This window comes from Myotis daubentonii, chromosome 13 (assembly GCF_963259705.1).
Source record: "Myotis daubentonii chromosome 13, mMyoDau2.1, whole genome shotgun sequence".
In the NCBI taxonomy this organism is placed as follows: domain Eukaryota; kingdom Metazoa; phylum Chordata; class Mammalia; order Chiroptera; family Vespertilionidae; genus Myotis; species Myotis daubentonii.
The window spans coordinates 41604997-41630802 of record NC_081852.1 but is presented as its reverse complement, the minus strand read 5'-3'; the positions used below and the strand labels follow the sequence as shown (position 1 = coordinate 41630802).

At 42.0% G+C, this 25806-nt stretch overlaps 1 protein-coding gene across 1 annotated transcript in view; it reads right to left on the bottom strand.

Moving 5' to 3' along the window:
• Positions 1-11238: 11238 nt before the first annotated feature.
• The window catches only part of LOC132214163 (cytochrome P450 2C19-like), a 30942-nt gene continuing 16374 nt past the window's right edge, over positions 11239-25806 (bottom strand). Inside the window, exons 6-9 of the mRNA XM_059660851.1 lie at positions 25601-25742; positions 20810-20997; positions 12780-12921; positions 11239-11769 (exon numbers count right to left, since the gene is read on the bottom strand). Of these exons, the coding sequence (XP_059516834.1) occupies positions 11588-11769; positions 12780-12921; positions 20810-20997; positions 25601-25742 (654 nt within the window). The 3' untranslated portion in view covers positions 11239-11587. The remainder of the gene's footprint in view (positions 11770-12779; positions 12922-20809; positions 20998-25600; positions 25743-25806) is intronic.

The window sequence follows — 25806 nt, the reverse complement described above, 5'->3', positions numbered from 1 at the left end:
TCATTTTGCTTTTCCGGTTGGATGTTTTTTGCTTCCTCGCATTTGAAATCATTGACTTGATTCTTGCGCTCCTCTGGTCTGCTGTCGGGAGTCTGTATAATATTCGTTATTTCAGTCCGTGTATGCTTAATTTCTAGTTGGTTCCCCAATATAACATCGAGGGTCTCATTAGTTTTCTTGTAGATCTCATTAAGTTTATCGGCGGCTTCTAAACAGTTCTTGAGAGACCTTAAAAGTGTGGTTCTGAACTCTATATCTTCCATTGACAATTTTGTCCTGTTTCTTTGTCTCCGCATTTTGTTATGCTTCCTTGGTGCACCCCCTAGTGGTCTTTGTTCGCAGTCTTATAGTTAAACCTTGATTGTTGTAGCTAATCCCAGGGAGGGTTTGACCTCCAGGCCACGTGGCTATGAGAATCAGCTGTGTCAGCAGTGAGAGAACTTCTATCCTCTAGGGAGGTGCTAATCTAGCCTTTGCCTGAGGCTATCCGGCAAATGCCTCTGTGCAGGGCTTGGGTAGGGCAGGTCGCACAGGATCAACAGGGTGGGCCGGAGAGAGCAGTTATGGCGGCTCTCAGTCCTGTCCCCAGGGGCTCTGCCTCTCTGAGTCCCAGCACCCGCTGCAAAGCTCAGAGAGAAAGTTGCACTCGCTCTGACCGAAGCCAGACAGTCCCGCTTCTCCCGTTTGAGTCTGGGTCCCTAAAGACTCGCCTGTATCTGGAGCTCAGAGTCTGCGACTCCCTCCCGATTGAAAACAACAACCGCGCCCTCCGCCGCCAGCCCGCTCCGCGCACTCCGCACCTCAGAATTTGACTTCAGCACTGCGCCTCCTCTGAGTTTCCATATGCGTTTCTCTTTCCTCCTAGTTGTAGGACTTCCACTCAGCCACTGTTCCTGTGGTTCTGGGTGATGTCCGGTCCGTCTTTTAGTTTCACTTTTGAAGTAGTTGTTCAAAGCAGCAAACTCCGGCGTTAACCTTTGCCGCCATCTCGGTTCTCCTTAAATATAAAATCTTATTTTTAAATTACAAGTCTTTCAATTAGTGAGTTAGCACATATGCATTTATGTCAAATACGGTTATACTAGAGGCCCGGTGCATGAAATTCATGCATGGGGAGGGGGTTGACTCAGTCAGGCCTGCACCCTCGTGCAATCTGGTACCTTTCGGGGGATGTCCGACTTCCAGACATCCCCCTGTAGATCGGACCTAAACTGGCAGTTGGACATCCCTCTCACAATCCAGGACCACTGGCTCCTAATTGCTCGCCTGCCTGATCACCCCTAACCACTCATCTGCCTACCTGATTGCCCCTAACCACTCACCTGCCTTCCTGATCACCCCTAACTGCTCACTGGGGGTTGGGGCCAGCCGGGGCGAGGGACCATGGTCGTTCTGGTAGTTCCATCATTTCTGTTGCTGGGCTTTTATTATATAGGATTTGAAGAATTCTGCCATTTCATTTCATATTTTTAATTGACTTTAATATTTTTTGGCTTTATACTTTACTCCTCTTTATTGACCAAAAATGTGGGTCTATGTTTGGCAAACATTCTGAGGCCATCTTTGCAGAAGGATATATTTATGTTCTACCATTTGACAACTTGTCTAAATATAACATTTTAGATGAAAGCCATTTTCTTTTCAAATATTACTATTATCCTCTTGAACCTAGTTTTTAAAAGTCTGGTATCAATCTTATTCTTATTCATTTGTAGGTGATCTCTTCCTCTTTGAAAATTGTTGGACTTCTCTTTACCTTCGGTATTCTTAAAATTCACCATGAGTCTGGTTTGGAGTTTCTTCTTATCTCTTGTTTTGTACTCTTTTGAGCCCTTACATTCTTGGAAGTGTATCTTCATTCTTTATTCAAATATTTTTCCTGTTTTAATTTTCTCTTTACTCCTGGGACTATTATTCAGATGTTGGTACTTTTACTTCCATCCATCATGTCTCTTCAACTTTAAAAAATATACATCTTATCTCTTTAATCTTGCCTGCTGATTTCTGGAAGTTTTTCAATCTGATCCTACCAATCAAAAGACAGTCCAAGATTACATTGTTGAAATAGATCTAGCAATACATTTACTATGAGACATTACATAAAAAAAAAATTTAAAAGATGACACACAAAAACGGGAATGATGTGCCAGGCAAATGTGAAGTGAAAGAATGCTAACGTAACAATATTAATAATTGGAAAAATAGAATTCATATGAAAAGTGTTCCTGGGGACATATTACATATTGACAAAAGGAATACATATGTATCTAACAATATAGTTCCAAAACATATAAAGCCCAAGCTAAGATTGTTAAATCTGCAACTATCATTAGAGATTTTAACATATATTTCTCAGAAAATAATTAAGCAGAGCAAACAGTTGAAAAATAAGCAAATATTTAGATTTTCATAGTATTTAGTCAACAGGAACATATTGCAGAGAAATTTGTCCTCAACAATCAGAAAATATGCATTCTCTTCAAGTACAAATGGAAATACTTACACAACTGACCATGTGCTGGGCCACAAAGAAAGTACCAATATATTCTAAAAAGTTAACATCATGCAAATGATGTTCTCTGGCTATAATGAAATACAGGGAGAAGGCAACTATAAAGGCAACTTTAAAAAAATTCATACCTGCAAACTAAATATACAAAGGAACTCGTGGGTGAAAGAGGAAATCATAAAAGTTAGAAAACAGAATTAAATAACGGTGAAAACTCTACCTGCCAAAATTTGAGATGTAGCTAAAACAGTATTGAGACAAAATTACATCACTAAATACTGTTATAAAACAATAAACACAGAAAAAAAAAACACTGAAGATGTTGCTTGTTTTATTTTTTTCCAGACAACCTAAGTTTATTTTTCATTTTTATTTATTAAAAAAATTCTTTATTGGCCCTGGCCAGTTTTGCTCAGTGGATAGAGTGTCCACCTGTGGACTGAAGGGTCCCAGGTTTGATTCTGGTCAAGGACACATGTCCTGGTTGCGAGCTCAATTCCCCAGTGGGGGGTATGCAGGAGGCAGCCAACCAATGATTGTCGCTCATCATTGATGTTTCTCTCTCTCTCCCCCTCTCCCTTCTTGTAGGGAGCAGCTATAGGGTTAAGCCTTGGACTAACCTGTTGGCAAAGGCACAAACCAGTCCCAGCTTAGAGGGCACAGCCCTCTTAGCATAATTAAGCTTGACCTTATGACTCTCCCTAGATCTTATCTGGGTAGCTAATGGGCTGAGGGAGATCTAGCATGTGCTGCCAAAGCAAGTGAAACTCACAAGAACATTGTAACTATGGTTACCACTACCTGTTTACCTCCGGCTATAAAATAAAAGCTCAGCTTGCTGTCTGGATCCCTCTCTGTGGCCTTAGCCAGGCACAGCTTATTCTCTTTGTCTGTCTTTTCTATATCCTTCGCCACCCCGCACCCGCTTCGGGCTAACCGAACCCTTGGCTGTGCTGGCATAACACACCTTCCTCTCTGAAATCAATAAAACTATATTTAAAAAATCTTTATTGTTGAGAGTATTACATTTGTCCCCCTTTTTCCCTACACTGCCCCCCTCCATCCTGTTCCCACCCCAGCCAAGGCCTTCAACCCCGCCCCCACTATCTGTGTCCATAGGTAAGGTATTTGGTTAATCCCTTCCAATTCTCCCTACCCCCTTCCCTCTGAGAGTTGTCAGTCTGTTCCATGCCTCTGATTCGATTTTATTCACCAATTTATTTTGTTCATTAGATTTCTTATTTATTTTGATTTTTAGATTCAGTTGTTGATATGTATTTGCTGCCATTTTATTGTTCATATTTTTTTTTTATCTCTTCTTCTTAAAGAATACCCTTCAACATTTCATGTAATACTGGTTTGGAGGTGATGAACTCCTTTAGCTTTTTCTTGTTTGTGAAGCTCTTTATCTGACCTTCAATTCTAAATGATAGCTTTGCTGGGTAATGTTGGTTGTAGATTCTTGATATCCATCACTTTGAATATTTCTTTTTTTTTTTTCACTTTGAATATTTCTTGCCACTTCCTTCTGGCCTCCAAAGTTTCCGTTGAGAAATCAGCTGACAGTTGTATGGGTGCTCCCTTGTAGGTAACTACCTGCTTTTCTCTTGCTACTTTTAAGATTCTCTGTCTTTAGCCCTTGACATTTTAATTATGATGTGTCTTGGTGTGGGCCTCTTTGAGTTCCTGTTGTTTGGGACTCTGTGCTTCCTGGACATGTAAGTGTTTCTTTCACCAGGTATGGGAAGTTTTCTGTCATTATTTCTTCAAGTAGGTTTTCAATATCTTGCTCTCTCTCATCTCCTTCTGGCATTCACATAATACAAATGTTGATATGCTTGAAGTTGTCCCAGAGGCTCCTTGCTCTATCTTCCTATTTCTGGATTTTTTTCATTTTGCTCTTCTAATTGGGTGTTTTTTGCTTCCTCATCATTGATTTGATTCTTGGACTTCTCAACTTTAATGTTGAATCCCTGTAAATTATGTTATTGTATGCTTTTTTTCTGACTGGTCCTTTTCCATGTCTTTGACTTTCTCACTAAGATCCTCAATTAACCTTATAACCAGGGTTTTGAACTCTGTATCCTAAAGTTTGCTTGCTTCCATTTGTAACATGTTTCTTTGTTTCCCCATCTTGGCTGCTTCCGGTGTTTGTTTCTACGTATTGGATAGAGCTGCTATGTCTCCTGAAATTGGTTGAGTGGACTTGTGTAGTAGGTGTGCGATAGGCCCAGTGGCTTAGCCTTCCCCGTTATGAGTTGGGCACTCTAGGTGTGTCCCTCTGTGGGCTGTGTACACAGTCTTGTAGTTGAGACTTGATTGCTGTTGGTGTCACTTAGAGGAATTGACCTCCAGGCCAATAGGCTGTGAGGCCCAGCTACAACTACAGTGGAAGAGCTGCTGTCAAGAGACATTTCTATGGAGCAGAACTTGCTTCAGTGGGGCTTTGGTGCTGAATATGCCCCTTGAGTGTGTCACTTGTGGATGTGTAGAGTTGTAATCTGGTATGGTCTGATACTGTCCACTGGGTGCACTGGTTCTTGGGTCTCCAGGGAGGTGCAAAGCCAGCCACTGCCTGTGGACACCTGGCGGCAGCTACAAAGAGATCTGCAGATTCCTCCTATTTGTATCAGGTTAGAAAGTGCCCAGGTGAGATCCATCTGTAAAGCAAAGCAGGCTGGTGATAGTGCTAGGTCTTGGGCCTTTTATTGATAGGTTTGGGGCTCAGAGGAAGTGGGAACTTGTTAGTTCAGTTCACGTGCAGGCCCTTTAAGAGGAATAGCTGGGTCACCAGCAGCCTCCTTGTCACTGAGCCCCAATCCCTGCTGGTTTTTAAAGCCCATAGTTAAGGAGACTTCTTTCCAGCTCTGGGAGCCTGGTGTAGGATGTGATCCCTTGCTTCTCACAGGCAGCCTTCACATAGACTATCCCTCCAGATAAAAAAGCAGCATACACATGCCTGGCCAGTGTGGCTCAGTAGTTGAGCATGGACCTATGAACTAGGAGGTTAAATGCCTGGGTTGCAGGCTTGATCCCCAGTTGGGGCCTGTAGGAGGCAGAAAATCAATGATTGTCATTGATGTTTCTCTCTCTCCCTTAAAATAAAAACAGCAGCACATGTGGGTGCTCTTCAGCCTCTCCTACCACTCTGTGCTTTCTTTTTTACTTCTCTAGTTGTAAGACTTCCACTCAACCAGCTTCAGGCAGTTCTGATGGTTGTCCTATATTTTAGTTATAATTTTGATTGTTTGTGGGAGGGGGGCAATTATAGGTGTTTACCTACACCACCATCTTGGTTCTCTGTAGTTTTATAGGACAAAATTTGTATGCTTAAAAATTTCTTTTTTTTTCTTTTTTTTTTTTAATATATTTTATTGATTTTTTTACAGAGAGGAAGGGAGAGAGATAGAGAGCTAGAAACATCGATGGGAGAGAAACATCGATCAGCCGCCTCCTGCACATTTCCCACTGGGGATGTGCCCGCAACCCAGGCACACGACCTTGACCGGAATCGAACCTGGGACCTTTCAGTCCGCAGGCCGACGCTCTATCCACTGAGCCAAACCGGCTTCGGCGTGCTTAAAAATTTCTTTACTGTTCCTTCACCTTTAAGTATTATAGATGCTCTAATTCTAGGTTGGAATTTGTTTTGCTCAAGTCCATTGAAAATTTGCTGTTTTATTTCACTGTTAAAACATCTGGTAACTGATCTTCGTTCCTTTGTTGGTAATCTAGTTTTAGCCTTTGTTACCTGTAATGCACGCAGGTTAGTTTTCATCTTTTCTGTATAGCACTTGGTAAACTAATCCACTATGAGGTCTTTCATTTTCCCTTAATTCTAGGAGTATTTATCCAGTCTGTACACTTAGTTCTTGTTAATTCATTCTTGTTTCATGTTCCCAACATGCTTAGTGAACAAATCAGATTAAGAACAAACAGGTTCTTAATTTTGTGATTATGAGGCTGGATAAGATTAAATATAAGAAATATGGGGAAATATCAAGTAAAATGAGGTCATAGAGGTCACTGGAATGGGTCCAGGGGGGAAAAGAGGAAAAGGAGAAAAAAGAAAAAGTGCACATAGAAAACATTTCAAGGAGTTTGTTATAAAAGAAAGGAGGTGCTTCTTTGGTTCTAGCTAGGACACACAATATGTCCACAGTAATAAGAAAGGATGATACATGGGCAGATACTGACAGACTTATAGAGATGCAGTGGTGGCAACCTTCAAAAGTTCTTTTCTGATTGTTTTTATCTTACTGTCAACATGGGCAAGGTACAAAGGTAGTTTAGAGATGTGAAGACAGAGGTGAACCTACTATCACATTCTCACTTGGGAGAGTAAAGACTTAGAACTACTAAGCAACCATGGTTCTGATGATCAGTCAGTCTGTAATTCGTAAACATTTTGTTTTGTTTTGTTTTTTTTAAAAAAAAGCTCACAAAAACCTGCTCTGTAGTCTGTTCTTTTAATATTTTCTCAAAACAGGGTTTCTCTGGGATTCCTAATGCCACTACCTTAAGATGGAGATAATCTGATCTGATCTACATTTAAAGATACATGGCAGCAATAACATTCTCCCATGAAACAATCTACACAGTAATGTATGGTTCAGGGAGCATTCAAGATTTCTCTTCCTCACAGCCTGATATACAGACAGGGCCATAAACTATTACATTATGCTCCTCTATTAAGAATCTTGCATTATTTATATTCCTAGGTCTTATTTTCTTCTCTCTGACACTACTCCCACCCCCAATTACTATAGATTTTAAGGGTCTCATCACTCTTTGTTCTATTCTTTTGAATGATATATTGCAACTTCCAGTTTTAGGTCGCCGATCAAGACCCTACATTATATTCCAGAGCCTCCTCTGCATTAACCCAATAGCAGTTGAAATCTTTGTATGACATCTAAACTAATAAAAGACAAAGATGCTAATTGACCATACCTTTGCTATGCCCAAGCCACGCCCACCAGCCAGTCAGAGTGACTATATGCAAATTAACCAAGATGGCAGCCGGCAGCCATGGAGCTGGAGCAAGCAGGAGGCTTGGTTGCCCCAGTGATGGAGGAAGCCAAACTTCCCGCCTCGGGCCTCCACAAAAGGCAACAAAGTTTCTATTATAGAAGATAAATAAATCCCAGATACCTGCTTCCAGCCAGCCTCCACTGGGAGCTTGGGTGGCTGGGGGCTTGGCCAGCCTGCAAACAGCCATCAGCCCCTCACCCAGGATGGCCACACCCTCATGGGGTGAGGGTCCCTGCTGGGGGGCTTGGCCAGCCTGCAAACAGCCATCAGCCCCTCACCCAGGCTCGCCAGGCACCCCAGCAGGACCCCCCTCCCTGAAGGGGGTGTGACCAGCCTGCAAACGGCCCTCAGCCCCTCACCCAGGCTGTCCAGGCACCCCATTGGGGACCTCCACCCTGAAGAGGGTGTGGCCAGTCTGAAAACGGCCCTTAGCTCCTCACCCAGGCTGGCCAGGAACCCCAGCAGGACCCCCACCCTGATCTGGGACACCCTTCAGGGCAAACCAGCTGGCACCCACCCATGCTCCAGGCCTCTATCCTATATAATAAAAGGGTAATATGCAAATTAAACCTAACAGCAGAGCAACTGGGAATGACTGGTCACTATGACACACACTGACCACCAGGGGGCAGATGCTCAATGCAGGAGATGCCCCCTGGTGGTCAGTGCGCTCCCACAGGGAGCACTCTGCTCAGCCACAAGCCAGGCTGATGCCTTTCAGTACAACGGCGGTGGTGGGAGCCTCTCCTTCCTCCTCAGCAGCGCTAAGAATGTCCGACTGCAGCTTAGGTCTGCTCCCCGCTGGCAAGTGGACATCCTCCGAGGGCTGCCGGGCTGCCAGAGGGATGCCTGATTGCCACCTTAGGCCCAATCCCCCAGGGAGCAGGCCTAAGCCAGCAAGTGGTCATCCCCCGAGGGGTCCCAGACTGTGAGAGGGCACAGATCGGGCTGAGGGACCCCCTCCCCCGAGTGCACAAATTTTTGTGCACCGGGCCTCTAGTCCTATCTAATAATAGACAAACATGGTAATTGACCGTACCTTCACTATGCCTCCCATTGGCTAATTAGCATGATATGCAAATTAACTGCCAACAAAGATGGCAGCTTATTTGCATACTGCAGGCAGGGCTGCCATACGGGTCCCCGTGTGCCGCTTAAGCCCCAACCCCAGCCAGGACCCCCGTGTGCAGCCCTGGGCAGGCGGGACCCCTGTGTGCAGCCCTGGACGGCAGGGCTTGACGGCGCGATCGGCCTGAGGAAGCCCTATTTTTGCAGGAATCCTCCTGCAACGTGCTTCTAGTATAATGATAATTCCCATTTAAGCAATGTGAATTCTTATTAAGTTATTAGATCTAGAAGTTGAGATCTTTTATAATGAGTGAATGAATATTAAAATGTCTTTGGTAAGATTAAGAATATTTCTCTCAAAAGGAACACTCGTGCACTGCTGGTGGGAATGCAGACTGGTGCAGCCACTATGGAAGACAGTATGGAGTTTCCTCAAAAAACTAAAAATGGAACTCCCATTTGACCCAGTGATCCCACTTCTAGGAATATATCCCAAGAAACCAGAAACACCAATCAGAAAGGATATATATATGCACCCCTATGTTCATAGCAGTGCAATTCACCATAGCTAAGATCTGGAAACAGCCTAAGTGCCCATCAGTAGATGAATGGATTAGAAAACTGTGGTACATCAACACAATGGAATACTATGCTGCTGTAAAAAAGAAAGAATTCTTACCATTTGCAACAGCATGGATGGAACTGGAGAGCATTATGCTAAGTGAAATAAACCAGTCAATGAAGGAAAAATACCACATGATCTCACTCATTTATGGATAATAAAGACAATTATAAACTTATGAACAAAAATAGACACAGAGGCAGAGCAGCCTTGAACAGACTGTCAAACTACAGCGGGAAGCCGGGGAGGGTTGGGGGGCAGGAAGGGGGTGGGTAAGAGATCAACCGAAGGACTTGTATGCATGCATATAAGCATAACCAATGGACATAAGACACTGGGTGGTAGGGGAGGCCAGGGGATTGTCAAAGGTGGGGGGGGAAAAAGGAGACATATGTAATACACTTTGTAACACTTTAAGCAATAAAACAATTTAAAAAAAGAATATTTCTCTCATTTATCTAGTTTTTTGTTTGTTAATCCTCACCTGAGGAATTTTTTCTATTGCTTTTTAGAGAGTGGAGGGAGGGGGAGAGACAGAGAGAGAGTGAAACATCAATGTGTCTGATTGGTTGCCTCTGCACGCATGGATGAGCCTGCAACCAAGGTATGTTCCCTTGATCAGAATCAAACCTGGGACCCTTCAGTCTGAGGGCTGACACTCTAACCCTAGCCAGTTTGGCTCAGTGGATAGAGCCTCAGCCTGTGGATTGAAAGGTCCCAGGTTTGATTCCAGCCAAGGGCACATGCCTACTTTGTGGGCTCGATCCCCAGTTTGGGGCGTGCAGGAGGCAGCTGATCAATGATTCTCTCTCATCGTTGATGTTTCTATCTCTCTATCATTCTCCCATCCTCTCTGAAATCAATAAAAAAAATATTTTTTAAAAATAATAATAGCTTTAAACTGGGTGGTGAGTGGTGAGAGTTTGTGGAGGGCCAGAGGCTGGATGCTCTGAGAGCTGGTGCCCTGGCCGTGTGGGTCCAGGTAGCGGTGAGGCCCCGTTCAGCAGTGCAGGTGCACTGGAGGGTGGGCATGCAGATGGGATTCCTCACATGAGCTGCACCTCCACAGGGCTTTCCCTTCTCCCCTCAGAGCTGCCCCTGTTCCCTGGAGGGTTCCGGGGTAAGGAGCTCCCAGGATGATCCCAAGCCTCCCAGATTCACATATTCTTCTCGAAGGACCTGCTGTTGCTGTGACTCTCTCTTGTCAGTTCTGACAGACTGTGCTTAAGGAAATGGCCCATTTCACGTAGGTTAGTAAATTTGTGGGCATAGAGTTGTCCATAATATTCCTTTATGATCCTTTTAATGTCCATGGCATCAAAGCAATCGCCCTTCTTTTCACTTGGACAATAGTAATTTGTGTCTTCTCTCTTTTCAGGGGGTACTGGCTGTATGGGTTTATCAATTCTACTGAACTTTCAAAAACAGCTTTTTTTCATTAATTTTTTTCTATTGATTTCCTGTTTACACGTTTTTTTATTTCTGCTCTGATTTTTATGTTTAGGTTTCTGTGGCTTCCTTTGTATTTACTTCCTCGCTATTACTGATCCCAATTCCAGGGTGGGTTTCCCTACATGATGAAACTGCTCCTGAACACAATTTTTCTCTCTTTTAAATCCAAATCTCAAGTAACTCTAAGTGACACAGCGCCAAGAGAGCTTTCCTGTGTGTGTCCCCTTTGTCCTTCTCTGTGCTTATTCTTAGGAGGACCAGCATGCCTCTTTGTATTACTTTTTTTTTTTAATCCTCACCCAAGGTAATTTTTCCATTAATAGACTGGAAGAGAGAGGGAAAGACAGAGAGAAATACATCAATTGGTTGCCTCCTGCACACACCTCGACCAGGGCCTGGGTCAGGGAGGAGCCTGAACCTGGAATCGAACCCGGGACCCTTCAGTCCGCAGGACGATGCTCTATTCACTGAGCAAAACCGGCTAGGGGGGCTATTTTCTTTCATATTTTTTACCTGCCTTATGCACGAAGGAAGGAAAGTCTGAGAACAGGCACAGCAAATGATGCTTTTTATTGACAACACGCAGAGGAGAATGGCTCTGCCCTGGCGCACAGTAATCAGCTTGCTCTGTTCATATTAGCTGCACAGTACCACTCAGCATTCTATTAGCATACGTGTGGCCAATGCAAATGTTTCAGAGTATGGAGAAGAGCAGATCCATTGCCCAGTGAGACTCAGGAAATGCTCCTTTCATGGAGGCTGGATAATCCTGGATCTTGAGAGAAGGGGGTGATGAGGAGAGGAGAGGTCAGAGAAGGGACCCCCAGGACGGGGATGAAGAGGGAAAGAGATGAACGATGCCCCAGATGAGCGGGAGTTGCTGACAGAAGGTCTGTCCTTCCTCACACAGGAATGAAGCAGAGCTGGTAAGGAGGCGGCACAGAAGCAAAGCCATTCATAACTGGGGAGACATCAAGGTCCTTTACATCGACCACAGCTTTCAAGGTAAACTTCTGTAAGATGGTGGTCAGGAATAAAAACAGCTCCATGCGGGCCAGGCCTTCTCCTGCACACATCCGTTTTCCTGAAAATAACACACACAGAGAGTAGATAATCCTTGAACACTGACTTTCTGGATGCCAGGAAGAGAATGTGCAGTGATTATTTGATTAATGGTTGGATGGATGGATGGATGGATGGATGGATGGATGGATGGATGGATGGATGGAAGGCAGAATGGTTGGATAAGCAGATGGACAAAGGATGGACATATATCCTGTCCACCCAACATCTTATCCTAACAGGTATCCTTCTTTCAACAAATATTTATTGAGAATCAGCATTATACCAAGTATTTCATTAAGTGTTCTCACTTTATAACTTCTCTTTTAGGTTTCTATCAGTCTTTTTCTAGAAACACACATACATTGGTTGTACTTTCTGTTTGTAGCCTGATGTCTCATGATCATTCTTCATATTCTCATAGCCTTTGTTCCTGCTCTACGTATACCTACTCTCCATCAATTTCCAACACACCCTAAAGTTTCCAGTTTTGTACCACACTGTTCTTTTGGGCTGGGATGCATGCACGTCTCCTGTATTTTCAGTACCAAGCTCAGATTTCATTTCTGAACTTGGAAGAACTGAGTCAACTCTCCAAAACCCCAGTGATCTGGCCTAATAACAAGGGTGGGCCATGAGGAGAGAAAGTGTGTGGGCCTAGGGAGAGGTGCTTCTGGCCATGGACAAAGAGCAATTCTACCAGTCTCAGGGTGAGGGCTATGTAAGTTCCAACTGATTCCCAAAAAATATCCTGCCCCATGAAGTACCAACGAAAATAAATTTGTAGCCTAGTTGGTGTGCCTCAGTTGGTTGAGCATCATCCCATGCACCAAGAGGTCGCCGGTTTGATTCCTGGTCAGAGCACATGCCTGGGTTGCAGGTTCAACCCTCATTAGGGGGCATGCAGGAGGCAGCCCACTGATATTTCTCTCCCATTGATGTTTCCATCTCTCCTTCCTTCCTCTCTCTCTTAAAAAAAATCAATTAAAAAAACATATTTTGAAAGAAAGAGAAAAAATAAATTTGTATTACCTGCTGAGAAAGCCATGAAGTAGTCACTCTTCTTGAAGTTGCCTCCCTCATCCAGGAAGTGGCCAGGATCAAACTTCTCTGGGTTGGGGAATTCTTTGTCATCTCGCAGCACAGAAGTCAGATTTGTTATAATGGTCGTGCCCTGGAAAAAACAGAAGGTAAAGTGAGTTATGAAGGAGTGGTGGAGCCCTAGCTGGTTTGGCTCAGTTAATAGAGCTTGGGCCTGTGGACTGAAAGGTCCTGGGTTCGATTCAGTCAAGGGCACATGCCTGGGTTGCAGGCTCGATCCCCAGTGGGGGGCCTGCAGAAGGCAGCCAATCAATGATTCTCTCTCATCATTGATGTTTCTATCTCTCTCTCCCTTTCCCTTCCTCTCTGAAATCAATAAAAATATGTTTATATATAAAGAAAGACTTACTGTTGGCTGTTAAAATTTGAAAAAAAAGAAGAAGAAGAAGAAGTTGTGGAGCTGGAAGAAAGATTGCAAGTCCTTTAGTCCAATTTTATGATCTATAGATGAGGAATCCTAGGTCCAAAGAAGGGTAGTGGCATTGTGAGCCAGAGAGAACAAGTAATAAACAACGAGCAGTTTAAGACCAGTGACAGGGATGTTGCTAAAGTGATTTCCTATAGCATCTGAAGTGCTGAGTACATGGGTCCTAGGGTGGCAGGCCTTCTGAATTCATTCTGCTCATCACCACGTTTGGACACTGCTGTATGTCCCCACCACCTACTTTATTTTATGACTTCAACCTTCACTCATCTCATAGGTGAATTGTGGTTTAAAATGGAAGGTTTAAAAAACGGAAGTTGGAACTTGAAATGTCTGGAGTTATCTGTTCATATGGCTTATATAAACAGACATCTGATCTAATAAAAAATAATCTTTTCTGTGGTCATGACAATAAATACAACTGTTAGTCTTATCATTGCCATGTAGATTGTTAGTCTTGACTCAAAAACATAGAAGCAAAGAACAAATTGATGGTTGCCAGAGGGTAGAAGGGAAGGGATGGATAAAAAAGGCAAAGAGCAATATAATAATCAATAGTAGTGTGATAGCTTTGCATGGTGACAGATGGTTACTCGACTTAGTGTGGTGAGCACGTAAGATAAATAAATGTTGAATAGTCACAGGGATGTAAAGTACAGCATAAAAATATAGTTAATAATATAATAACTATATATGGTGTCAGGTGGGTACTGAAATTATCGGGGGGGGGGGGAACACTTTGTAAAGACTATGATTGTATAACCACTATGCTATACAGCTGAAACTAATACAAAATAATATTGAATGTAAACTATAATCCTATATAATAAAACCCTAATATGCAAATTGACCAAACAGCAGAACGACCGGTCACTATGACGCCAACTGACCACCAGGGGGCATATGCTCAGTGCAGGAGCTTCCCTCTGGTGGTCAGTGCACTCCCACAGGGGGAGCACCACTCAGCCAGAAGCCAGGCTCATGGTGGCGAGCACAGCGGTGGTGGCAGGAGTCTCTCCTGCCTCCGCTGCAAGCGGGCAGTAAGGAGCAAGGGGTCCCGGACTGTGAGAGGGCACAGGCCGGGCTGAGGGACACCCCCCATCACCACCACCAGTGTATGAATTTTGTGCACCAGGCCTCTAGTTGAAAAATGAAATTCAAAAAATAAATGTTGAGCTCTAGCTGGTTTGGCTCAGTGGATAGAGCATCAGCCCTTGAACTCAAGGGTCCTGGGTTCGATTTCCATCAAGAGCACGTTGCAGGCTTAATCCCTGGCCCTGGTCAAGGCATGTCTGGGAGGCAACAAATCAATGTGTTTCTTTCACATTGGTATTTCTCTCTCCCCCTCCCTTTCACTCTCTCTAAAAATCAATGGAAAAATATCCTCGGGTGAAGGTTAACAACAACAACAAAAAATACTGAATCACTATGTTATACACCTGAAACTAATATAACATTGTACGCCAATTATAACTTAAAAATTTTTAAATAAATAAAAAATACAAGGGAGATTTAATTACAGATTAATCCTAGCCTACAAATACAGAATGTTAAAATTAGGGAAAAAATCTTCATTTTGCAACAATTCATTTTAGGATTATTAATCCAGTCAAATTTTATCAATTAGAACTGTTGGGTGAATAACTGGTTGCCTCCCATACTTGCTCACACCGGGTATCAAAACTGCTACCTCAGTATATGCCCTGATTAAGAATTACAACCTTTTGATGTATGGGACATGCTCCACCTACTGAGCAACCCGGCCAAGGCCCCTTGTATATTTTTAAACAAATAATATATGAAAATATTTTTTAAGATATGAAAAAAGTACAAAGGCAGTATGTTTCTATTGTGTTGCTCAAATAGATATTCATAAGAAATAAAGGAAGTGTGACCATTATTTCACACCATCAGTATAAATTTACCTGAATGGATCAATGATCTAAATGTAAGTGCTAAAACTATAAAGTTTTAGAAATAGATAAGGGTAAACCTTTGAGACCCTGTTCTGGCAATATTCTCTTTTTTTTTCATTTTATTTTTAGTATTTATTTAATTGTTTTATTGCTTAAAGTATTACAAATAGTATTACATATGTCTCCTTTTTTTCCCGCCCTTAACAATCCCCTGACCTCCCCTACCCCCCAGTATCTTATGTCCATTGGTTATGCTTATATGCATGCATACAAGTCCTTCGTTTGATCTCTTATCCCCCCGCTCGCCCCCCAACCTTCCCCGCCCTTCCCGCTGTAGTTTGTTCGAGGCTGCTCTGCCTCTGTATCTATTTTTGTTCAAAAGTTTATAATGGTCTTTATTATCCATAAATGAGTGAGATCATGTGGTATTTTTCCTTCATTGACTGGTTTATTTCACTTAGCATAATGCTCTCCAGTTCCATCCATGCTGTTGCAAATGGTAAGAATTCTTTCTTTTTTACAGCAGCATAGTATTCCATTGTGTAGATGTACCACAGTTTTCTAATCCATTCATCTACTGATGGGCACTTAGGCAGTTTCCAGATCTTAGCTATGGTAAATTGTGCTGCCATGAACATAGGGGTGCATATATATATATCCTTTCTGATTGGTGTTTCTGGTTTCTTGGAATATATTCCTAGAAGTGGGATCACTGGGTCAAATGGGAGTTCCATTTTTAACTTTTTGAGGAAACTCCATTCTGTCTTCCATAGTGGTTGCACCAGTCTGCATTCCCACCAGCAGTGCACGAGGGTTCCTTTTTCTCCACATCCTCTCCAGCACTTGTCGTGTGTTGATTTGTTGATGATAGCCATTCTGACAGGTGTGAGATGGTACCTCATTGTTGTTTTGATTTGCATTTCTCGGATGATTAGTGACTTTGAGCATGTTTTCATATGTCTCTTGGCTTTCTGAATGTCCTCTTTTGAAAAGTGTCTATTTAGGTCCTTTGCCCATTTTTTGATTGGATTGTTTATATTCCTTTTGTTAAGTTGTATGGGTTCCCTATAAATGTTGGAGATTAAACCCTTATCGGTGATAACATTGGCAAATATGTTCTCCCATGCAGTGGGCTTTCTTGTCGTTTTGTTGATGGTTTCTTTTGCTGTGCAGAAGCTTTTTATTTGATGTAGTCCCATTTGTTTATTTTCTCTTTAGTTTCCAATGCCCTAGGAGCTGTATCAGTGAAGAAATTGCTTCGGCATATGACTGAGATTTTGTTGCCTTTGGATTCCTCTAGTATTTTTATGGTTTCCTGTTGTACATTTAAGTCCTTTATCCATTTTGAGTTTATTTTTGTGTATGGTGTAAGTTGGTGGTCTAGTTTCATTTTTTTGCATGTATCTGTCCAATTTTCCCAACACTATTTATTGAAGAGACTATCTTGACTCCATTGTATGTTCTTGCCTCCTTTGTCAAATATTAATTGAGCATATTGGTTTGGGTCGATTTCTGGGCTCTCTATTCTATTCCATTGATGTATATGTCTGTTCTTGTGCCAGTACCAGGCAGTTTTGAGAACAGTGGCTTTGTAATACAGCTTGATATCTGATATTGAGATCCCACCTACTTTGTTCTTTCTCAGGATCACTGCAGCTATTCGGGGTCTTTTTTTTATTCCAGATGAATTTTTGGAGAGTTCGTTCTAAGTCTGTGAAATACGCTGTTGGTATTTCAATGGGAAGTGCGTTGAATTTATAGGTTGCTTTGGGTAGTATGGACATTTTAATGATGTTGATTCTACCAATCCAAGAACATGGTATGTTCTTCCATCTGTTTATGTCTTCCTCTATCTCTCCTTTCAACGTCCTGTAGTTTTCTGAGTAGAGGTCTTTTACCTCTTTAGTTAAGTTTATTCCTAGGTATCTTAATTTTTTTGGTGCGATGGTAAATGGGATTGTTTTTTTAGTCTCTCTTTCTGTAAGTTCACTATTTGTGTATAGAAATGCCATAGATTTCTTGGCATTAATTTTGTATCCTGTTACATTGCTGAATTCATTTATTAAGTCTAATAGTTTTTTGATGGAGTCTTTAGGGATTTTATGTATAATATCATGTCATCTGCAAATAAGGACAGTTTTACTTCTTCTTTTCCAATTTGGATGCCTTTTATTTTTTCTTCTTGTCTAATTTGCAGTGGCTAATACTTCCAGAACTATGTCGAACAGGAGTGGTGAGAGTGGGCATCCCTGTCTTGTTCCTGTTCTTAGGGGAAATGGTGTTAGTTTTTGTCCATTGAGTATGATGTTGGCTGTGGGTTTGTCATATATGGCTTTTATTATGTTGAGGTATGATCCTTCTATTCCCACCTTGCTGAGAGTTTTTATCAAAAATGGGTGTTGGATTTTGTCAAATGTTTTTTCTGCATCTATTGATATGACTATGTGGTTTTTTCTTTCAATTTGTTTATGTGATGTATCACGTTTATTGATTTGCAGATATTGTACCATCCTTGCATCCCTGGGATAAATCCTACTAGGTCATGGTGTATGATCTTTCTGATGTACTGCTGGATCCGATTTGCTAAGACTTTGTTGAGGATTTTGGCATCTATGTTCATGAGGGATATTGGCCTGTAATTCTCTTTCATTGTGTTGTCTTTACCTGGTTTTGGTATTAGGGTGATGCTGGCTTCATAGAATGAGCTTGGAAGTGTTCTTCCTCTTGAATTTTTTGTAGTAGTCTGAGGAGGATAGGTTTTAGTTCTTCCTTGAATGTTTGGTAAAACTCCCCTGTGAAGCCATATGGTCCTGGGCTTTTGTTTGATGGAAGCTTTTTTATGACTGCTTCAATATCTTCCATAGTTATTGGCCTATTGAGATTTTTAGATTCTTTCTGATTGAGTTTTGGAATGTTGTATTTTTCTAGGAATATGTCCATTTCCTCCAGGTTGTCTAGTTTGTTGGAGTAGAGTTGTCCATAGTATTTTTTAACAATCATTTGTATTTCTGTGGGGTCTGTTGTTATTTTGCCTCTATCATTTCTGATTTTGTTTCTTTGGGTCCTCTCTCTTTGCTTCTTGGTGAGCCTGGCTAGAGGTTCATCAATCTTGTTTATCCTTTCAAAGAACCAGCTCTTGGTTTCATTGATTTTCTGTATTGTTTTTTTGGTCTCTATGTCATTTATTTCTGCTCTAATCTTTATTATCTCCTTCCTTCTGCTCACTCTGGGCTTTTCCTGTTGCTCTCTTTCTAATTCTTTGAGATGTAGAGTTAGATGATTTACTACCATTTTTTCTTATTTTTTGACATAGGCCTGTAGAGCTATAAACTTCCCTCTCAGGACTGCTTTCATTGTGTTCCATAGGTTTTGGATTGTTGTGTTTTCATTGTCATTAGTTTCCAGGATGTTTTTAATTTCTCCTTTGACCTCATTGGTAACACAATCAATATTTAATAACATGCTATTCAGTTTCCAAGAGTTTGAGTATTTTGGGTTGTTTTTATTGTAGTTTTTCTAATATTATGCCATTGTGGTCTGAGAAGATGCTTGGTATGATTTCAATCTTCTTGAATTTGGGGAGACTTTGTTTGTGACCCAGTATGTGGTCTATTTTTGAAAATGTCCCATGAGCACTTGAGAATGATGTATATTTCGTGGCTTTGGGGTAAAATGTTCTGAAGATGTCAATTAAGTCCATCTGATCTAGTGAGTCATTTAGGAATGCTGTTTCTTTGCTGATTTTTTGTCTAGAGGATTTATCCAATGATGTCAGTGGTGTATTAAAGTCCCCTACTATGATTGTATTGTTGTCAATCTCTCCTTTGATATCTTCCACGGTTTTTTTTTTATGTATTTGGGTGCTCCTGCATTGGGTGCATATATGTTTATCAGGGTTATGTCTTCTTGTTGTATTGATCCCTTTAGTATTATGAAGTGGCCTTCTTTATCTCTTGTTATGGCCTTCACTTTGAGGTCTATTTTGTCAGATATTAAGTATTGCTACCCCAGCTTTTTTTTTCATTTCCATTTGCCTGAAAGATATTTTTCCATCCCTTCACTCTCAGTCTGTGTGAGTCCCCTATTCTGAGGTGGGTCTCTTGTAGACAGCAAATATATGGGTCATGTTTTTTTATCCATCCAGCCACTCGATGTCTTTTGATTGGAACATTTAGTCCATTTACATTTAAAGTTATTATTGAAAGGTACTTGTTTGTAGCCATTTCTATTTTTTGTGTGTGCCTGTTTTCTTTCTTAGCTTTTTATTTCTTCTTTTTACACCAGTCCCTTTAGTGGCAATATTCTTTAGATAGGACCAAAATAAAGCACAAGTCAACCTCACATCATTGAGAAGTGTTCTGTGACACGGACAAATAATAAGCCATGCATTTCAAAGACATGACTAAGTGATCACAAGAAGAAGAGGGAAGACAATCAAAATAAACTTACATTAGGGCACCTACTTTTTTGAAACCAGCATTACCTTCATAGCAGAAATATGACAAGAAAATTTTGAAGAAAAATTGTAGACCAAAAATGTTTTTATCAGTAAAAATACAGAAGTTCTGAACAAAATGTAGCAAATCAAATCCAGCTGTGTAGGCACACTGAGTGGGAAAGTGAAGCCAGTATACAACCATACCAATAGATGCAGAAAATTGATATGAAAATATCAAATACACATTCAGGACAAAAAATCATGAAAAATAAGAGGGTAAAATTCCCAATCTATAAATAATATCTACCGAAACATTTTCACTAGTGATATGTTAAACCTCCACTTTCCTGAAAATTAGAAATAAAGGATGAAAGAAGGATATTTAACCCAGATAGCAGGGTGATGATATATGTAGAAATTGCAGATTAACCTGGAGACAAATTACCAGCAATGATTTTAAATTTAGCAAGGCTGCTATATATAAGGTCATCAAAACAATAAAATCAATTATATTTCCATGCACTGAAAAAATGTATTAAGAAAATTAAAGGCCGGCTGCTGTGGCTCAGTGGTTGAGTGTTGACCTATGAACCAGGAGGTCACGGTTCAATTCCCGGTCAGGCCATGTGCCCTGGTTGCGGACTTGATCCCCAGTGTGGGATGTGCTGGAGGCAGCCAATCAATGGTTCTCTCTCATCATTGATGTTTCTATCTCTCCCTCTTCCTTCTTCTCTGAAATCAATAAAAGTATATTTTTAAAAAAAGGAAAATTAGAGAAAACTCCTCCCAATTGGGAGTGTATACCATACCTATTAATTGAAAGATTCAATGTGTCATGATGTTAAGACTTTTCAAATTGATCTAATGACACCCTGGTAAAAGTCCCAGCAGATTGTTTTGGCAAATTGACAAACTGATATTAACATTAGTTTGGAAATGTAAGTAGCTAACATTAGCCAAACAATATTAAAGAAGTAGGACAAATTTGCAAGACCTACACTGTCAGATGTCAGAACCTGTTATACAGGTTGATAGTCGCAACTGGAAAGACTAGAGTCCCTCAAGCTGCCACAAGCGTGATTTCTGCCCCTCTCTCATCTTGTGTTGACAGAAGATGAACACCATACTGTGAAAATGGGACCTCCAAGACCACTGAGGTCAGTGTGGGTGAAGCACATCTTACCTTGGGGATGAGGTAGTTTCTGAAGTTAACATCACAGGTCACCGCATGTGGCAGGTTGGTGGGGAGGAGGTTAAGGTATCTCTGGACCTCGTGCACCATGGCATCCGTGTAGGGCATGTGACTCCTGTCTTGCATGCAAGGGCTCCGCTCTCTGCCAACGACACGGTCAATCTCTTCCTGGACTTTAGCTGGTAAGACATAAGTAAGACAGATGGAAAACAGGAAAATGTATACCATATTTACATACCGATTCAGGGATACATGCAGCACTAGGGTGTCTCTATGTCATTATAAACATCAGTTATATGCCCAGAAATACACCCAGACATAGAGAAATATTTGCCATGTAGATACATACAGCTCTCCTACTAGATAGATTTATGATACATCAACCCATACCTGTATAAGAATACCTCATGATATAAACAGAAATGATGAAATGGTCAAGGAATTAAGTCCTTGTACAAAGAAAAATAGGACATCAAATATAATTTTATATCAAAATAATATGTGGGTTGGAAAGTTAAATGATAATGTATGTTTTGTGTATTTGTATGTTTTGTGTATTTCTATCTCTTTCCCTCTCCCTTCTTCTCTGAAATCAATAAAAGTCTATTTTAAATAAATAAATGAAGACTTCTATTTCTTACTTGCCTATTTTTAGACAATATCTGATTTCCTGATAAGGAAGGTGAGAATTTCTCCATCCCCACCTCATACAAAATACACCCAGACATGCCCACAATTCCCTTTATTCTGTTCTCCCCAATATAGTTAGATCACATTTCAACATCATTCTGACTATATATCCTCTCTGGTAAGACGACTATGATTATGTTTCATTTTTGGTACTTTCTTGGACTTAATCATGATTCTTTCATTCAATTCATAATTTTCTCTATCTTCATTAAGAATTTCTCTCTCTCCCTCTCTCTCCCTCTCCCTCTCCCTCTCCCTCTCCCTCTCCCTCTCCCTCTCCAAAAAGCTTTATTGTTTCATTTGGTCCAATGCATGGAGAGGGCTTCAGGGTGGTTAAAAGAATGGCTAGCAGTTTTGGGGAGAGGCTCAGGTAAAAGCCAGACACCAGGAAATGCATAGTGGGCCCCTCAAAGGCCTCTGGGCTCCAAAGGCTCCTAGTCGTGCTGGAGGGTGAGCCTTTCCAAGGATACTGGCCCAGCCCAGCCTGGGGGCGGGCAGCCTGTGGAGGGGAGCCAGGTGTCGCCCATCTTCTTGATGAGCTTCACCTCCTCGCCCAGGAAGTGGTTCTCCCGGAAGTCACAGAGCTGAGGGGCTGCTCAGGTAGAACCAGGGCCTGCAGCTCCCACAGGGCCTGGCCAGGTTCCTCTCCAAGGTCAGGGCGCCTTCCATGGCCCTGAGTTTCACCCACTCATCTTGGGGAGGCTCAGCACGTCCTGGAGAGAATGCGGCCACCGCGCTGGTTTCGCAACTTTAAGGGCCACTCAGCGCCCTCGCGCTTCTTCTCCGCCAACTCGCGGAGGAAATGGCCCGCGCCCTGGAGAGCCACATCCTCGTGTTGGAACAAGAAGCCCAGAGAGAGGTAGGTGGGAGCCTGCAGATGCAGGCCAGGCGGTTGACAGCAGCCTCCCCCTCGGTGGAATAATTCTGACGGGTTTGGGAGCTCATGGTTGTTTGGTAAGAAGGAGTTAAGGTAGGAAAACCCCCGGTGTGTTGCTGGTCCCGCAGGTGGCTCTGAAGGTGGTGACTGGATAAGAAGCTGGAAGGTGGTCAGAGGCTGGAAGGAGGGGCGTCCCAGGGTCTGTTCTGTCCAAGCACAGTTGAAGCAAGAGTCAGGCCCGGGACCGCCAAGGGCACTGCCGATTTAGAATTATGTCTAAATACTGAGGTAGATGCTTCTAACTCCTAATAACAATTTCCTCGTTATTAGGAAACCTCAGATAATCAATCATTTCTCTTTTTTGCTTGGTGTCTCCCCTCACACCTGCTTTATCCACCTAATCATATTGAAGTGGATATTTCCTAGGCCTGGCATCTAGCAAGCTCCCTGACAATTTCCTTCTCCTTTGAGCCCTCCTGATTTCTTGAGACCATGACTTCCTCTGACGTGGAAACAGACATTTGGATGAAAAAAGGGAAAGGGGGGTGGGGTATAAAGGTTTTGTCATACGTACAGGTCTGAGAATATACTCTTATTAATGTACAGTTTGATAGTTACTCTTGAGAATTCTGATGGTGTTTGAATCCCAATCCTTACACACGAAATGATGCAACTGTTTGAATGTTTTTGTGATTTTCTTTTTAACCCTCATGTTCTGAAATTCATGACCCTGTGTCTTGGGTTGGATGCTTTTATTTCATTCACTCTGATACACGTGTCAGGGAATTTTCTATCTGCATGGCAACTATGAAGGTCTTTCCTCCAGACCTGTTCACTCTCTGGAGTTTTTAAAAATCTGGCTGCTGAATTTCAGGAAGTAGGATGGAGAAAGAAACAAAGAGTCTCTGAATTCTAGAAATAAATTCTTACCTAACGTTTCTTTACAGCCCTATACCTCATTCTTTCCCTGTCATTTCTCTAGAAAGTAAACCTCCCTCATTGTATTGGGGAAAAGCAGTTACCTGATAAAAGGAGTTGTCAAAGGGACTTGGGCAGGGAGAGCTACCTTTTCAGCCTATTTCTGCTTCTGTCTTCTTTGACACTGGTACTTCTAAATACCAAAACTTATACACCCAGCCAGCGTGGCTCAGTGGTTGAGCGTTGACCTATGAACCAGGAGGTCATGGTTTGATTCCCAGTCATGGCATATGCCTGGGTTGTGGGCTCAACCCCCAGTGTGGGGCGTGCAGGAGACAGTCAATCAATGCTTCTCTCTCATCACTGATGTTTCTATCTCTCTCTCCCTCTCCCTTCCTCTCTGAAATCAATTTTAAAAAATAAATAATAAATAAATAAATACCAAAACTTATAGGGATGTAGGGACACAAATTTTTTAAACTTGATTTTTATTGTTGACACTATTGCAGATGTCCCCAATCTCCCCACGCCGCCCGCCATCCTCCCCTTACCTTTGCCTGCCTCCACCCAGCTCTAGCCCCTCACATCCCTCTGGCTATCACCACACTGTTGTCTGTGTCCATGGGGTATGCACATATGTTCTTTGGCTAATCCCTTCACCTTTTTCACCCAGACTAACCAAACCCCTCCCCTATATCAGCTGTCAGTCTGTTCCATGTATCCATGCCTCTGTTTCTATTTTGTTCGTCAGTTTATTTTGTTCATTAGATTCCATATATACTAGTAAGTGAGATCATTTGGTGTTTGTCTTTCACTGACTGGCTTATTGCACCGAAGCACCTGAATAGACACTTCTCCAAAGAGGACATACAGATGACCAATAGACATGAAATAACACTCAACATCACTAATCATCAGAGAGATGCAAATTAAAACCAGGTGTCAGCTCACACCTGTCAGAATGGCTATCATCAACAAATTAACAAACAAGTGTTGGCAAGGATGTGGAGAAAAGGGAACCCTCGTGCACTGCTAGTGGGAATGCAGACTGGTGCAGCCACTGTGGAAAACAGTATGGAGGTTCCTCAAAAAATTAGCAATGGAACTGCCTTTGACCTACCGTCCCCACTTCTGGGAATATATCCTAAGCATCACAAAGATTCCTCCTCATGGAACTTCCTCTTCTGACACTTGAGGTTACAATTTCATCCTCTCTACTGAGTTCATTATTTCCCCTCTATATGCTCTCTGCATTTCAGAAATTTGTTGAAGATTTGTTGGCTGTTTCCTGACCTCCTCTTATCCAGCTTTAGAAGACTAATTCTCATTTGCAATAGGTTGTAACCATTTTAGTGGGATTTTAACACAGGAAAAAAATAATGTATGTTTCTAAACTGCTATGCATAACCGTAACTCTATAAAGGTATATTCCTCTCCTAGCCAGTTTTGCTCAGTGGATAGAGCATTGGCCTGCAGACTGAAGGGTCCCAGGTTTAATTTCTGTCGTGAAGGGCAGGAACCTTGGTTGCAGGCTCCTCCCTGACCCACGCCCTGGGCAGGACCAGTGCAGGAGGCAACCAATTGATGTATTTCTCCCACATCGATATTTCTCTCTGTCTTTTCCTCTCGCTTCCACTCTCTCTAAAAATCAATGGAAAAATATCCTCGGGTGAGGATTTTTTAAAAAAAGGTATATTTCTAACATAAAGTGCTTTGTAAAAGATCTTGTTTTGGCAACCAACTCCTTTCTGGAAACAGACTTCTGAAATAACAAAATTCCTTTATGCAATATCTTAAGCCTGAAGAGGACCACATTGCTTGTGAATCTCAAATTTTAGGACACTTTCTATACTGGAAATGATCTCAGCAGCCTCGCTAAGTAAGTCTCTAGGATTTTCACTTATGCTTCAGTAAGAAGAGTTTCCATTAGAATCTTGCATTTTCAGAATGAGGCCAGATCTCTGAGGAATATACCCACTGTTTAAAGTGAGTAGCCTTTTCATAATAAAACCACTGTGCAGTCCCAGGCCACTCCATGCTGGTGTGTGCCTGCCAGGAAATCCAGACTGCACTGCATTGCTTTGGCTACTGCCCACAGCGTCTTCACTCCTCTCAGACATCAGCCTATATTTTAGAAAGATGTCCCATTATTATCCCTTCTTTAAACTTGGCAAAACAAAGCAGGTCAGAGGTATTTTAATAATGACATTTCTCTAAGAGAAACAAGATGGAATGTCCTTGCCATGTCTTTCCAACGTCTTTTCTGAAATTCACCCCTCCGACCATGCTGGGCATACCTGAGACCTCTGGGTGCTTGAGCAGGAGCAGGAGAGCATATCTCAGTGTGGTACTTGTCGTCTCTGTCCCAGCTCCAAAGAAATCAGACACGGTGATTGTCAAGTTGTCAATCGTGAACTCCCCGTGCGGATTGTGCTTTTCCTAGGAATAGTTTGATGAAATTATTTGACAAATTCATTTGCCAATATTCCAGTTAATCCAAAAT